The sequence below is a fragment of the Corvus brachyrhynchos genome, unplaced genomic scaffold (assembly GCF_000691975.1).
Source record: "Corvus brachyrhynchos isolate BGI_N302 unplaced genomic scaffold, ASM69197v1 scaffold555, whole genome shotgun sequence".
Lineage (NCBI taxonomy): Eukaryota > Metazoa > Chordata > Aves > Passeriformes > Corvidae > Corvus > Corvus brachyrhynchos.
The window spans coordinates 250,875-266,910 of NW_008238357.1; the positions used below are offsets into that span (position 1 = coordinate 250,875).

A 16,036-nucleotide genomic window follows, 5' to 3' on the forward strand; every position below is an offset into this window, starting at 1 on the left:
CCCCGCCGGCCCCGCAGGAAGGAGGTAAGGGCGGCTCTGGGAGCCCCCCCAGGGAGGAGGTGGGGGACCAGGCCGGGCCGTTCGCCCCCAGCTGCTGCGGGACTGGCGCAGGGGCCGCCCTCCCTCGTTCCCTCCTCGCCGCTTGCCCGCCCGTCTGAGGGGCCCGGGCACGGGATGCTGGAGCCCCGGCACCAGACCCGCACCCCACTTCCCTCCCCATGGATAGAGACTCTCGGGGGTGGTTCTCAACTCGCTGCAGTCAAGCCCCAGTCAAGCCCCTACACTTGGGTGGGCTTGGGACTTATTTCCTACTTTGACTCAAAATGCCATTTTCTTGCATCAAAGCTGTATCCAGGACCGTATTTACCACCGAGAGTATTCAAGCAGGGAAAAGAACCTAGAGGTTGGAATCGACAGTAGCCTCAGGTCTGGCTCAGTGTGGAGAGTGGGATTATAGAACCAGATTTGTGCAAAAAATGCCTTCTTAGATCCCAGAATTACTAATAATTGAAGAATTGTTCTCAAGCCTGTCAAATCAGAATAACATTAAACAATGGTGATAATTATTCCACTTTCCAAGCCCGACTGTGGTTTGAGAGAGCAGGTGTGGGGCTGCTCTGTCCAGGTGTCCGGCACCTGTGTTTAAGTGTTTTACTATTGCTTCTGAAGCAGCCAGGATATAGTCAAGGAGCATCTGTGTTTGGATTTGATAATGGAGAGTGCCCCACAGAGGAAATTAAACTGTAAAGTTTCTCTTCCCAGTTCCTAGGCCTTGGTCTGTCCCTGCCCCGTGTGGCTCTGCTGGCTCCAAGGACCAGTGAGACCAGAGAGGAGCTGCCTGCAACCCTCCTCCTTCTCTCTTGGGAATTATAGAAAACCCTGAGTGCCTTGGACCATCTTTGATGCAGAATCCACCTCAGTGCAGATATTTATGGTATTTAGGGGTTTTTAAACCTGGGCAACTAATTTCTTGATGCCTGTAGGAACAGGAGCACCACAGTGGGATTTGGATAGTGCCACTGACAGCCCCTGCATCCCTTCAGCACATCCCTGCCTGGGAGAGAAATGCTCAGCAGCGAGAGAGCCAGGATCAGTGACTGTGTGACCTCGTCTCTTTGGGGTGACGTGTTGTGAAGACCCTGGAGTGTCAGCTGAGCAACCCTCAAGGTAAGGCTTAGTTTTTCCTGCTTTCTGTCTTGATGTGCCTGTCCCAAAGTGTAGGGATGAATCCAGTGAGAGGTGTATTTTCTGCCTGCCTGGTTGATTTTTGGGGAACAGATGTGATCCAGATGTGGCAGGGAGTCTGCCCAGCCTTGCTGGGTGAATGGACTCGAGTCACTGGTTCATGGAGAAGTGGAAGAGTAGCAGTGGATAAATCCCAACGTGAGGTCAATGACAGACAGCACCTGCTCTGCCTTCTCTAGCATCCCAGAGGATCTTTCCCTTCTTCCTGACAGGACAGGAGTGTCCAAGGGCGCAGTTCCTTTCTGACCCCACCCATGGCCTCCACAAGTGATCCCCCTCCCCATTCCTTCCCACCCAGTAGGGGATCCCAGCTCCTCACCCAGCCTTGACAGCTCTTTGTCTCTGGGCTCCCTCCCTCCCCAGTGAGTTTCAGCCCCTTTTAATGGAGCCCCTGCTCCTCCCAGCTCCTTTTAATGAAATCCCAGTCGCCCCAGCTCTGATTCCCCCAGTCCCCTTTAGAATCCCCAGAGCTACCCTTGACCCAGACCCTGCAGCCCACCCAGGCCCTGGCCTGGGACCCACCTGCTCTGTGCTCAGTCCCTGTTATGGTGTAATCCTGCTCCCCACTGCTCCTGCAGGGATGCCACCCCTGGAAGGGATGGAATGGGCCCCAACCCAGGGACACATCTTGGGGCCATCCATGGCCTGTGTGGGGCACTGGGCTCAGAGCAGTCCCAGCTGTGTGGGACCAAGGGGCACTGGGTGAGTGTGACCCCACAGGCTTCATGGGGCTGCGGGGCCCTGGATTTGAGGTGACCCTGCAGACCATGTGGAGCCACAGGGCTTGGGACAGCCCCAAAGGCTGTGGGGGCCTTGGAACCCCTGACTGGGGCAGTCCTTCAGTGAGGCTAACTGGTGCATAGGGTGCAGGGGACTCTTCCAGCATGCTTTGCATGGTTTAGTACCCAAAAATGCCAGCTGGGTGCTCCCCTGAGCAGCGGGAGTCACCTTGTTTTTCCGGTTCTCCCAGGAAGTGGGTACAGGGCCGTGCCGAGCTGGGCACCCCACACGTCCCAGCCCTCACTGGGCTGCACCCCGTGCTCGTGAGTTTGGGGCCTTACTTGGGGGGTTGTACCACAGTGGGTTTGTCTGGGTGCTGCCAGTACATGTGTTTGGGAATAGAGCAAATCAGATTTCTGCAAAAGCTGCTGGCTGTGGGTTGAGCCGGGACAAGGGCTGAGTCACCTGGGGCAGCCATTGGTGAGGGGGTGAGTGGAGCTGTTTGGCTGGAAGAGCAGAGCTGGATTAGGGATTGCTGTTTGGTTCTTTACCAGTGCCTAATCTCTTAGTTCTCCTCTGGGGGTAACACTTGAAATTAGCAGCAGGTGGGGACGCACCTGGGAGGTGGGCATTGAACTTTCCCGGTTTTCCACGGGAGAGCGAGATTGGGAGGTGCTGCTGGGCTCAGTGCAGACACGAGGTGGCAGCTGGGCTCCTCCTTTGCTTCCTGGCACCTGCTTAGTCCATTGTCCTGAACAGGGCAGCCAGAGTTTGGGAGCTGCTTCCCTCACTCTACCCTGAGCCACTTCTTCCTGAGACCCAAGGTCAGCGCTCCTGCCAACCCTCTGAACTCAGCTGAAGGGGTTCAAAGGGGAATAAATGTATGAGTCAAGAGTAGTTTTGTGTCATTATCACACCCAGCTCTGCTCTGGAGACAGGCTGGGAGAGCTGGGGGTGTCCAGCCTAGAGAAGAAAAGGGGAGACCTTAGAGCCCCTTCCAGTGCCTAAAGGGGCTCCAAGAGGGCTAGAGAGAGACTTCTGATAAGGGTCTAGAGGAACAAGACAAGGGGGAATGGCTTCCCACTGCCAGAGGGCAGGGTTAGATGGGATATTGGAAGAAATTCTTCCCTGTGAGGGTGGGCAGGCCCTGGCACAGGGTGCCCAGAGCAGCTGGGGCTGCCCCTGGATCCCTGGCAGTGTCCAGGACCAGGTTGGACAGGGCTTGGAGCAACCTGGGCTCATGGAAGGTGTCCCTGTCCATGGCAGAGGGTGGAACTGGATGGGCTTTAAGGTCCCTTCCATCCCAAACCAGTCTGGGATTCTGTGAAGTCCATAAATTCAGATGTCTCCTACTAAAATCCCCTGGCAGAGGGAGTATTGTACCAGGTCTCTGATGAGCTGATTGCTCCTGTGGACTTCCTTGAAATCAGCTGATGACTTCCAGAGGGTTTGCTGACAGCCACATTTGTGGGGTTAAAAAGTGTTTGTGCACTAAATGGAGCTCTGGCAGCTCCATCTGTTTTGATTCCTTCCTTCTGGTGAGTGTTATTGGGATGTAATTTCATTGAGGGATTTAATTTAAGGATTTGAGTGACTCATTTGGGGCAGAGACCACTCTCTGTGGAGCTGGGTGGTGATCCTGCTGCTGAATGGTGGGGCCAGAGGAGAGGTTTGGTCTTGTTCCTGCTTTTCTCTCTCATGAAAATTTATCAAAGCAAGAGTTTTGTGGTAAAAACTGCAGAGGAGTTTTTTTGAGCTCTATTTCCAATTGTTAATTGACCTTGTTCTCTCAAGGGATTGGGTATCCTGAATTCCAGGAGTTCCCTTCCTCCTGTAGCCAGGATGCTGCATCGAACCATTCACCTTTTCCGGAAGGAGCTCCGGCTCCACGACAACCCGGTGCTGCTGGCTGCCCTGGAGTCCTCAGAGGCCCTGTATCCCGTGTACATCCTGGACAGAGCATTCCTGACCTCCTCCATGCACATCGGGGCCCTGCGCTGGCACTTCCTGCTCCAGTCCCTTGAGGATCTTCACAAAAACCTGGGCCAGCTGGGCTCCTGCTTGCTGGTTATTCAAGGGGAGTATGAGACCGTTCTTAGGGATCACGTCCAGCAGTGGAACATCACCCAAGTGACGCTGGATGCAGAGATGGAGCCGTTCTACAAGGACATGGAGGCCAACATCCGGCGCCTGGGGGCAGAGCTGGGCTTTGAGGTGCTCTCCCTGGTGGGCCACAGCCTGTACAACACCCAGCGGTACGTGGCTGCCCCAAACCCACACGTGTCTCCAGGGGGGTAATTTTAGAAGAGAAAAATCCAAGTGTCTTGGATTTTCATTTGGAGAAACTTGGACTGGCTGAGGTGAACATGGTGCTGTTTGCTGGAGAAACTTTGTGTGCTCCTCTGTTGGAAGGAACAGAAGAGATTGTGACAGGTTTCAGGATTTCAGCCTAAAGAGCTGGTTAACTTTTTCCTTTTGGGCAGTTTAATTCACCTAAAAACTTACTCTTTTAAACAGAGTGGAAGAAATTCTCTAACTCATTTAATAGGACTCGTAAAAGTTCTGTTAAATGTGGTAAAGAATTTTTGGTGTCAGATTTTTTCAAAATCTTTCGAATCAGCTTTCACTGGTGTCTGGACACACTTGGATCCAAACTGTTACTCAGTGCTGAATGACTGAAAGTATTGAAATTACTAAGAAGGAAAATAGGAGTAACTAAAGCAGCCCTAACACTGCAGTTGTGCACAACCCCAAAATTACGGAAATGAATGGATGTGTGTAACTTGCAGTCTTGAATTTAAGCTGTTTGCACAGGTGATTGCTCACAAACAACAGTTATTTACTGCCCTGAACCTGGTTTTTGTGACACCAGAGGCATCCCACACCCTGTCCTGTGTGTCCTGCCTGTGTGTGGCTGTACAGGTGAAACCATGGCTGGAATCCTGATCCCAGTTTTGTTGTCTCAGGTCTTGAGAAACTGCTCTTGAGATGGATGTGCATTCACTCAGGGGAGTTTTACTTGTAAAATCTGTAATTTCCACGTTCAGTTGCACTGATGGAGTTGTTACAGCCTGTGATGTCACCTTCCTGTCCACTGGCAGCTCCAGCTTCTTCCTTGGTTTCTGTTGTGTGAAAAGTGATCTTGGTTTTTTTTTTAGCATTTTGGACCTAAATGGTGGGAGTCCCCCATTAACTTACAAGAGGTTCCTTCACATTCTGTCTCTGCTTGGTGACCCTGAGGTGCCTGTCCGAAACCTCACAGCTGAAGACTTCCAGTAAGTATCAGCCAGTGAGTGGGAATTGCTGGGCCTCTTTCTCTGCCCAAAAGAAGAGCCAGGGCCAAATGATAATGATGCATTTTAGACATTTTCTTGTTTTATTTCTGTGTGTGGAGGGTTATAGATTCTATATACAGGGGATGTGACTGTTGTTAGGCGGGGAGAGCAGATGGTGGAATGGTCTGATACTCAGCTCTTTTGGTATTTGTGCAGCAGATTTCCCACCATGTGGGACACCTCATGAAATAATGGTTGGATTCAATGATTTAAAGGTCTTTTCCAGCCTTAATGATTTTGTGATTCTATAAAAGTCGTAAGCTTTTGCAAGGCACCTTGAGAAAAGCTTTTAAGAGATGGCAAACTCCTACAGAGGAATGCCTGGGGAATTTACTCAAAGGCATGCTCTACATTCCTCTCAAGATTTTGGACAGGAATTGGGTGAACCACTATAGTTTGTTTTATGCAGGAAGTTCGGTGGAATAATCCTACTGTTCCCTTCTGGCTTTAAATCTCTCCTCCCCTCTGCTGTATGGGAAAGAGGGACTGAGCTCGTGTCTCCCAGGACTTGAGAAGAAGCTCAGAGTCAAGGATGTCTTGTGTTTAGCTCTGCATGAGGAGAGGTCAGTGATCCAAAGGGAGGTAAGACTGGGGCAGGAGAGAGCTGGGATGGGACTGCAGGTCCTTGGGATTCAGTATCAGGTTCCTCCTGCATGGCCTCAGCTCAGTGCCCCCAACCCAGGCTTGGGTCTTCCCATCTCGGGGGAGTCCTGTTAACTCCTGAGTATTGTCCTCAGACAGTCTGATGACAGGACTCATGTAAGTACTGGGATATATAAATTCCTATATTTTTTCCTAGCACTTTTTTTTCCCCTTTCTTGCCTAATTTGTTTGTTTGGACTTTTAAAATTAATGCTGATGAGAGAGAAGTGGTTCACATACTTCCCAGCAGGCCTGAGCTATGTCAGTGCTCTGAGAGCTGCACTGGCTCCAGCTCTGTAGGTGTCTGCAGCAGCGCTGAGCTCAGGTTTGTCCTGGTAAGTACAAAGATCTGTTGATGTCTGAGCTCATTCCTGGGTTGTGAGAAATCTCTGTACCACCAACACTTCCTTGGGCATCTTCATCTGGTTTATAAGGTGGGGAAGAAAAACCAAACTGATGCTCTTCCAGCCTTATGGGGGGCAGAGGCCTTGGGAAGCCTCAGCAGCTGAGGCTGAGGAGATGTTGGGGGGCTGCTCAGGGGTGTGGGCTTGGGGAGCCCCCACCTTGGTTAGCAACGAGCAGCCAGGGTGGCCCAGGGAGCTGATCTGCCTCCTTCCCTATGAAACTGAAAGAGAGCAGGTTTGGATTAGATGTTGGGAAAAATTCTCCCTGTGAGGGTGGGCAGGCCCTGGCACAGGGTGCCCAGAGCAGCTGTGGCTGCCCCATCCCTGGAAGTGTCCAAGGCCAGGCTGGACGGGGCTTGGAGCAACTTGGGACAGTGGAAGGTGTCCCTGCCCATGGCAGGGGTGGGAATGGGTGAGCTTTAAGGTCCCATCCACCCAAACCAGTCTGGGATTCTGTGAAACCTCTCCAGAGTGACCTCAGAGGCATAGGATCTGGAGTGGCCTTTGGAGGCAGCACCAGAATTGTGTTTAGGGTCTGAGGAGGCTCTTAGTTCCCTCCTAGGGATGGATGTGACAGCTGGGAGCAACTGGAGAGGAGCTGTCTCCGAGCCTTGTGTAGGGGATGGGAACTAAAAGGGGTCTGAGCTGTGGGTCTGCAGCTGCCCTGAGTACTGTAACTTGGTGGGACTGTTCCTCTTTCCCCAGTTCAGGCTAGAATTCCCTGGAGCAATTGCAGGATGAGCTGCTCTTCCCCAGGAGAGTACAGCCTGGCATTTCTGGCTGTGCTTTCATTCCCTGTGCTCTGGTTGGACCGTGACAGAGGAGACTTGGCGTGTGCCATGGACAGGGGCTGCCTCCTTCTCCTGGCTCCTGTTGCCCCTTTCAAAGTTTTCTCTCTCACCTCAGGAGATGTAGGGCCCCTGAGCCGGGCCTGGCTGAGTGTTACAGGGTGCCTCTCCCTGTGGATTTGAAGATTTCCTCAGAGAGCCTTTCCCCTTGGAGAGGAGGGGAGACTGAAGGGCTGCAGCGCCTGGAGCAACACTTGACTGACCAGGTCAGCCCTGGTGGAACACAGGGGGGATGGTGGTGGTTCCAGGTGGGCTGAGGTCAGTGCCCAGCTTGGCTTGGAGGAGGGTGGCAGCTTGGGCTCAGGTTTTGTTCTTGATTTCTGGGAAGCGGGAGTGTTTTCCAGGCGTTACATCAAACAAGCTCCTGTGATAGTGAAGCCAGTTCCAAGAGCTTTCCTCTGTTTATTACTGGACATTTATAATCTTGTGCTGCCTGAACCCAGATTGCTGTTTTCATTTCAGGGCTGGGTGACAAGTTTTACTAAACCAAGGACAATCCCAAACTCGCTTCTTCCAAGCACCACAGGCCTGAGCCCATATTTCAGTATGGGCTGTCTGTCAGTTCGGACCTTTTTTTATAGGTTGTCAAACATTTATGCTCAGGTAAGCAAATAATTGCTCCAAGGTAAGCAAATCCAAAACTGTGACATGTCTGGCACGGCAGGCAGGATTTAACACTCAGATCATCTTGGTAGAGACTTGGTGTATCAAAAATGCTGCTTTGTTAATGTCTTCTCACAGTGTCTCATGAAATCTGTGGAGTGGCTTCATGTTGTGTGAAACACCTGTGAGTGTTTGTGGCTCTTCCCAATTAAGTTTTAGAAACAGGATATTCATATTCTAAATTCATATTTTCATCAGGGGCTGTAGTGACAGGACAAGGGGAAGCTTCAAACTGAAAGAGTAGGGTTAGATGGGATATTGGGAAGAAATTCCTTCCCTGTGAGGGTGGGGAGGCCCTGGCACAGCGTGCCCAGAGGAGCTGGGGCTGCCCCTGGATACCTGGCAGTGTCCAAGGCCAGGCTGGACAGAGCTTGGAGCAACCTGGGCTAGTGGAAGGTGTCCCTGCCAGAGGGTGGAGAAAAATGGGCTTTAAGGTCCCTTCCAACCCAAATCATTCCATGGTTCTATGAATAGGGAGCAAGCAGACATGGGATCAGCATGGAAGCCCAGGAAAACCTTCCTAAAATTCAAGGATTTTAGTTTGTTTGTCTGGTGGTACAAGTCCAGGTGTGCAGTCCTGCACTTTGGCCACAATAACCCCCTGCAACCCTACAGGCTGGGGACAGAGTGGCTGGACAGTGGCCACGCAGAAAGGGACCTGGGGGTGCTGGTCAACAGCTGACTGGACATGAGCCAGCTGTGCCCAGGTGGCCAAGAAACCCCCCAGTTCAGGAAGGACGTGGAGATGCTCCAGCGTGTCCAGAGGAGGGAGACAGGGCTGGTGAGGGGCTTGGAGCACAAGCCCTGTGAGGAGCGACTGAGGGAGCTGGGGTTGTTTAGCCTGGGGAAAAGGAGACTCAAGGGTGACCTTATCACTCTCTACAACTCCCTGAAAGGTGGCTGCAGCCAGGTGGGGGTCAGTCTCTTTTTCCAGACAGCAACCAAGGAGACAGTCTCAAGCTGCACCAAGGAAAATTTAGGTTGGATGTTAGGAAAAATTTTTTACTGAAAGAGTGATAAAGTTCTGGAATCATCTGCCCAGGGAGGTGGTGGAGTCACCATCCCTGGCTGTGCTTAAGAAAAGATTGGATGTGGCACTCAGTGCCATGGTTTAGTTGAGGTGGTGTTACGGCATGGGTTGGACTCGGTGATCTTGAAGGTCTCTTCCAAGCTGGTGATTCTGTGGTTAAGGGCAGGTTTTGATCAGTTTATGCAGTTTTGTTTCTGGAAATCAACTGGTTTTGTCTTAGACAAGTTTAAATTGTAGCATAAACCAAAACCACGTTCAGAAAACTTGTTTGATTCTTAAGAAAAAGTGAGCTTGAAACCAACCCAAGAAAACCAAGGTCCTCCTGAACCTCCATCTTAAGATTATCTCTTGAGACGTGGCTGAGCCACCTGAATTCAGTTAACACGGTAATAAACACATGTTTGGTGTAAGAAATCCCAGTGTGACACTGGTTTGGAAGGTAGATGGAGAATGTTTGAGGTAACACCGAGGTCTGGCAGTTTGGCTTTGCTTTGGGCCAGACAGTGTTGCCTCAGATCTTTGACTGCCTTGACTTGAACGTTGAAGTGCCTTGAAACCAGTATTGTAGTCAGATTAATCTTTATTTTATGGGCCTGACAGTCACAAAATGAGTGAGGCTGCAATGATAAGTATGAACTGAAGCTGTCACCTTGTGTCTTTTGCAGGCAAAGCACCACTCTCTGCCCCCATTGTCACTCCAAGGGCAGCTGTTGTGGAGGGAATTCTTCTATACAGTAGCATCAGCAACCCCCAACTTCACCCAAATGGCTGGGAACCCCATCTGCCTCCAGATCTCCTGGTACAAGGATGCAGAGAGGCTCCACAAATGGAAAACGGTAACTGAGGCACACGGCCACAGCAGCTGCATTGGAGCTCGGGGCTTTCCTCTTCCCTTCACTGCTGGCAGTTTGAGGGACCAGCTGTGAGAGCTGGGAATGTTCAGCCTGGAGAAGAGAAGGCTCCAGGGAGACCTTAGAGACCCTTCCAAAAGGAGCTCCAAGAGAGCTGGAGAGGGACTGGGGCCAAGAGATGGAGGGACAGGACAAGGGGGAATGGCTTCCCAGTGCCAGAGGGCAGGGATAGATGGGATATTGGGAATGAATTCTTCCCTGTGAGGGTGGGCAGGCCCTGGCACAGGGTGCCCAGAGCAGCTGGGGCTGCCCCTGGATCCCTGGCAGTGTCCAAGGCCAGGTTGGATGGGGCTTGGAGCACCCTGGGCTAGTGGAAGGTGTCCCTGTCCATGGCAGGGGGTAAAATGAGTTTTAATGTCCCTTCCCACCCAAACCAGGCCGTGATTCTGTGAAGGCAGTGTATGAGGGGAGGGCTGATGTTCCTGTTCTGCTGCAGGCACAGACAGGGTTCCCATGGATCGATGCCATTATGACCCAGCTGCGCCAGGAAGGCTGGATCCATCACCTGGCTCGGCATGCTGTCGCCTGCTTCCTGACACGGGGGGACCTCTGGATCAGCTGGGAAGAGGGAATGAAGGTTCACTGCTGGCTTTTATTTTCCTCTGTTCTGCCTGGCCCTGAGAAACCCTGCACAGCCTGAGTCTAGCAGCGGGAGGGTTCTGCAGGGCAGGGCTTTGTTCTGAGCCTTCCTGTGGATCTCAGGGTTTATGGAATCTCTTGGTTTGTCACTCGGTGCAGTGGTGGTCCCTTCCCCAAATCCTCGTGATTTTTGGATAATGAGGATACTGGTGGAGACGTGCTCAGTCTGTAGCAGGTCCCAAACCCAGAGTTTTTGGGTTGCTCTGGCTTCCTTCTGTCTTTGTGGAGAGCATTCCCAGGCAGCCCAGGCCCCACAGTGCTGTGCTTCCAGCAGCAACCCCCCCCTTCACCTCCCAGACTGTTTTTGTCTAGTTTTTGCAATGTAGCCATTTCAGGGGTGTTTTTCTCTCTCTTCCCTGACGTGCAGGTGTTTGAAGAGCTGCTTTTAGATGCTGACTACAGCATCAACGCTGGGAACTGGATGTGGCTGTCAGCCAGCGCCTTCTTCCACCAGTACACGCGGATCTTCTGCCCTGTCCGCTTTGGGAAGCGCACGGACCCCCAGGGCAACTACATCAGGTCAGGGGACATCCCACCCCACCCCACCATCTCCCTGAGAGCTTCTCAAGCTCCTCTGACAGCAGGAGCTGATGAACTGGATCAGTTTGAAACACACACACACACAGACACCCCTGTTAAACAGCACTCATAGCAATGGTCTTGTTGAACTCATGAGGAAACTGAAGCGTGGAAAGCAGAGAGGTACCTGTGGTTCCAAGTGATGGCTGAGCAGGGCTTGTGTTCGTTTGTGAGCATTTGTTGCCTCCAGCGCTGTGTTTGATCACCAGGCTGGCTCCTCTTTCTAATGGATTTGAGTAGAACTTCCCACAGTTTCCCTGGTTCCAGTCAGCACTTTGTTTCTTGCTTTTCATAGAATTCTGGGATGGTTTGGCTTGGAAGGGACCTTAAACCTCATACAGTTCCACCCCTGCCGTGGGCAAGGGCACCTTCCACTACCCCAGGTTGCTCCAAGCCTGGCCTTGGGCACTGCCAGGGATCCAGGGGCAGCCCCAGCTGCTCTGGGCACCCTGTGCCAGGGCCTGCCCACCCTCCCAGGGAGGAATATCCAATATCCCATCTAACCCTGCCAGCCTTTAGTTGCACACACATGGGTTTTATTTTCCATTCTGAGTCTTCTCTGTTTCAGAGACTCATTTCCTTGTGTCTCCACAAGGTGCTGATGGGCTCTCTCAAAGCACAGAGGGTTTCCTGAGCTCACTGTGTTCATGTTGAGCAAACAGCTCCATTTCCCCACAGCTCTTCCTCCCCTCCTCTCTAGATTTGGGTATTGCCAAGGAGAAGCCCGTGCTGAGGTACCTCACAGAGTAGGACAGAAAATGACTTTTGTTTTTTAAATTTATTAATGTTTAAGATTAAATGTCAGTGAAATGGTTTTGGATAAAAATACATTTTGGATGAAATCAAAGCTGAAGTACTGTTTAAATCACCCCATTTATTCTATGCTGTAAAGTTAACTTTCGGAAGACATCACCTATGGAGGTTTGAGAACATAAATCCACTTCTTTTGTGGAGAATGAATCAGAACTTCCCCATGGATTGTAATACCAATATTAACATGGCACAGGTTGGTTTACACTTCTCTGAATATATGAATATTTGCCTGCAGGATTATAAACCCCCCTATTATCCCTGTTTTGTAGGAAATACTTGCCTATACTAAAGAACTTTCCCTCCAAGTACATCTACGAGCCCTGGACAGCATCTGAAGAAGAGCAGAAGCAAGCAGGGTGTATCATTGGTAATTCATTCACATTCCTTGCTAAGGATTTTCTTGCTGCTAACTGTCCAAATTAAATGTGTCTGAGATGGCAGCATCACACCTGCAATGTAAACCATTTCTCTTCTGAAAATGGACGAATCTAACAGCCTCCCTTCTGTTCATTCTCCATTAACATTTTTTTATTGGAGTCTCATTTCAGATTACATATTCTTACCTCAACTTTATGTCCTAAAACTCTTGGATCACTCCAGGCTTTTGCCTTTGAATTTATCCATCTTGGATGCTTGGCTGCTTTAAATAGTATCAGAACATCTTGTGCTTTTACTCCTGCTCTAACACATCTTTGAAGGCTCTTACGTCAAAGTGGGAGCTCATCTCTTTGATGGAGAGGATTAGGCACTTCCATTTAAGAAAAGCTGGAAGTGTTTTAAATTTGGGGAAATGTCCTTGCTGAGTCCAGTAAAGGCTCTCCCTCCATGTTGTCCAGGTCAGGATTACCCCTTCCCCATGGTGAACCACAAGGAAGCCAGTGACCATAACCTGCAGCTGATGAAACAGGTCAGAGAGGAGCAGCACAGAACAGCCCAGCTCACAAGAGGTGAGAGGTGCTGCAGCACCCATGTTCCCTGTGCTGTGGCACACAGGCTGTCCCCAGGAACCCAGGGCTCTGGGGCTTGGCTTTGGGTGCTTTTCCAGGGTGCTTTTCCTCTTTGGATACCAACATCATGCACAGCTCTTGTAGTTACTGTTAAAACACTGTCCCAAGTGGGAGAACAAGAGTTTGAGCCTTTTCTACCTTCCCTCTCCCCTTGGAGCATCCTTCTGCCTGCTGCAGAAATCGTTCCCAAAGCCAGATCTTCTCCACCTGCCCCCTCTCCCCAGCCCCAGGCTGGCTGGGTGTGTCTCCAAGGTGCAGAGATCTGTGCAGCTCTGCCCATGCCTCTTGTGAGCCAGAACATCCTTGTTTGTCCTTGGTACCATGCTCTGCCCTGAGCCATAGCAGAGATTGAGATTCCCACTGAGCACAAAGCTCTGGAGAGGTGAGTTGTTCCAAGAAATTTACCTTTTGGCCCGGTTTTCTGTATTGCTTAACCCTATGGATAATAAACAGGTAGTTATCAGGCAAAGCTAGAACACTCAAACTGTGCTGAGCTTGAAGTAATTAATTAATTAGGTATTTCCAGTCACACAGGTGTGTCACTTTTGGCACCTGTGCTCTTAAAATTGAGATCCCAGGGCCTGTGCTGAGCTCAGAGGAATCCTTCACAGTAAAACATGGAATCTCAGCCTGGTTTGGGTGGGAAGGGACATTAAAGGCCATCCAGTCCCACCCCCTGCCATGGGCAGGGACACCTTCCACTGTCCCAGGCTGCTCCAAGCCCCGTCCAACCTGGCCTTGGGCACTGCCAGGGATCCAGGGGCAGCCCCAGCTGCTCTGGGCACCCTGTGCCAGGGCCTGCCCACCCTCACAGGGAGGAATTCCTTCCCAATATCCCATCCAGCCCTGCCCTCTGGCAGTGGGAAGCCATTCCCCCTTGTCCTGTCCCTCCATCCCTTGTCCCCAGTCCCTCTCCAGCTCTCTTGGAGCTCCTTTTGGAAGGGTCTCTAAGGTCTCCCTGGAGCCTTCTCTTCTCCAGGCTGAACATTCCCAGCTCGCCCAACCTGGCTCCATAATGGAATTTAAGTGACAAAATACCTTTTTATTTAACAGTGGGCCACAGCAGCCTCTCTCTATTTTATAGAAACTCAACATGCAGCAGCTGGGGGGAACCTTAACTATCCCTTCCTTCACTGCTCTGGTCTGAGGGCATTAATTGTTCCAAACCCTGGAATGGATACCTCTGAATGTGTCCAGGAGGTTGCACACTGGAATAGTTCAGCTATAACCACTGCATGCTGGCAGTTCTTCCAGCAGTTCTGTGGTACCAGGGACTCAGTGGTGCTCCCAGCATGCTGCTGGGGATAGGTAGAGCCAAAATCTTGAGAGTCCCTGACTCCAGCACCCAACTCCGTATGAAAACCAGCTCATAGAGGTGAGCAGATACTGGAATAGAGTAAGGGCCAAGGAGTTGCATTGGGCTTGGAGCTGTCTGCAAGGTGTCTCTGCCCGAGCTTTAGGGCCCATTCCAACCCAATCCATCCTGAGATTCCATGGTTCTTGTTGCCTGTGAACAGAAGCATTTTCTGATACTTTGTGTCTTCACCTGGCTGAAGTCAGAGAAGAATGTCCAAACTTTAATCCTTCTTCCCTTCTCGCTGTAGATGATACAGATGACCCCATGGAAATAAAGGTAAAATGTGACTACTCTGAAGAAAGCATTTCGAAAGGAAAAGTGGCCAGGACAACAGAATAAACCGAAATTCCCTCAGGTGTCACCTGCTGGGAACCAGAAAAAGGCAAGAAGGGAGAGCCAGGGGCCAGCTGAGCTGGCCAAAGCACTGTCCTCTGTTCTTTGCCCTGCTAATGGTTCTTCTTGCTTGTGACCTGACCTCAGGAGAAGTGTTGGATCTAGAGTAGTGTTAGTGCAGTTATTTTGGATGGAATTGTTTATCTTTGAGTGGCCATTGGTTGAAGCTGTTGGGTGAATGCAAGAGGTGCCTGGTTGTGGCAGGGCCTGCTGCTGCAGCATCCTTCAAATCCACGTGTTTCATGCACCTGTTTAAATAGATTTTGTGATAAATACTCATCTCAACGTCAGAAGACCACGTGCACATTAATGTGGTTGCACATTGGTATTAGGACCTTGTTTTGCTTGCCTTGTAGAGACAGAGACTTAGGGACGTTCAGATTATTTATTTTAAATTCCCAGTTTGTGATTGTAATCCCCAGTTTGGGGAGACAGCAGAGTGCAGCCCCTTGTACTTTGTGTGTAGTTTTTAAGTCATAAGTAGGAATTACTATGCATTTTAAGAGCAATGTTAAAAATATCTCACTAAATTACTAAATATCTCACTAATATACAGCTCTATCACCATAATTCTCCTCTTTGGCTAATTCCTCTACACGTGCAGGGCAGAGGTTAATTCTATCATGTACCACATGGAAAAATTTTACCTGCCACTGCAATGTGTTGTTGTGAAGTTTGACAAGGCTGGATTAGTCAGTTATGGTTGGGGGTTTGGGGGTGGGGGAGTGCAGGCAGTATTTTGGTTTTGGAGAGAAATAAAACTCATTTCTGACATGAACAATGCAAGGGCTCTGGAGCAATCTGTTACCACGATTGATATCCATTGGTCCTCTTGGGAAACCTGGCAGCACAGCAGCCCCAGCAGCAATCCAAACTCCTTGGAAGCATCCTGGGATCCAGTGCAGGAGCAGCGTGGGAACCACGAGCACCAGGAGGAGGCCACAAACTGCAGGACCTTTCAGTGCTGCTGGAGGCCTGCAGGACCTGTCAGGGCAGAGCACGCTGGCAGCAGGGCAGTGAGGTATAAATACAAAGCTGCAAGGACCCTCCTGCTGCTCCAAGCCTGGAGATGCCCATGTTCCCTGACACTCCAGCCCTCCAGCAAACCTAATGACTTGCAGGGATGGCCAGAATGAAAGGCCTCCTGCTCCCCCTTTAGGGAAGGTAGAATTTCAAGGTGGTGCTTGTTTTTTGGGGGAGATCTGCTGCTCTGAAGCCTCTTAGCATCCCTCCCCTCTGTCACTGGGCTCCTTGCTGTGCCTGAAGGGATTTATGGCATCCCTGAAGGGATTACTCCCATCCACAAGACGGGCTGGAAGGAGGATCTGGGAAGCTCCAGGCCTGTCAGCCTGACCTCAGTGCCTGGTGAGATTATGGAACAGATCCTCTTGGGTGCCATCACACAGCACCTACAGGATGCCCGGGGGATCAGACCCAGCCAGCGTGGGTT

The 16,036-nt window shown here is 50.9% G+C and overlaps 1 protein-coding gene across 4 annotated transcripts; it reads left to right on the top strand.

Moving 5' to 3' along the window:
- On the top strand, window positions 1-15,369 carry LOC103616477 (cryptochrome-1). 4 transcript variants are annotated; one of them, XM_017735514.1, is made up of 12 exons: window positions 1-24; window positions 984-1,167; window positions 3,760-4,220; window positions 5,124-5,240; window positions 7,253-7,400; window positions 7,657-7,797; window positions 9,553-9,723; window positions 10,235-10,375; window positions 10,805-10,956; window positions 12,099-12,196; window positions 12,666-12,776; window positions 14,441-15,369. In XM_017735514.1, the coding sequence occupies exons 3-12, from the start codon at window positions 3,808-3,810 to the stop codon at window positions 14,530-14,532; spliced, it is 1,584 nt and encodes a 527-aa protein (XP_017591003.1). In that variant the 5' UTR covers window positions 1-24; window positions 984-1,167; window positions 3,760-3,807; the 3' UTR covers window positions 14,533-15,369. The 4 variants fall into 4 exon arrangements, with proteins under 4 accessions (XP_017591003.1, XP_017591004.1, XP_017591005.1 ...); XM_017735515.1 differs by having other exon boundaries at window positions 990-1,167; XM_017735516.1 differs by lacking the exon at window positions 1-24 and adding an exon at window positions 790-934 and having other exon boundaries at window positions 1,044-1,167.
- Window positions 15,370-16,036: the final 667 nt, after the last annotated feature.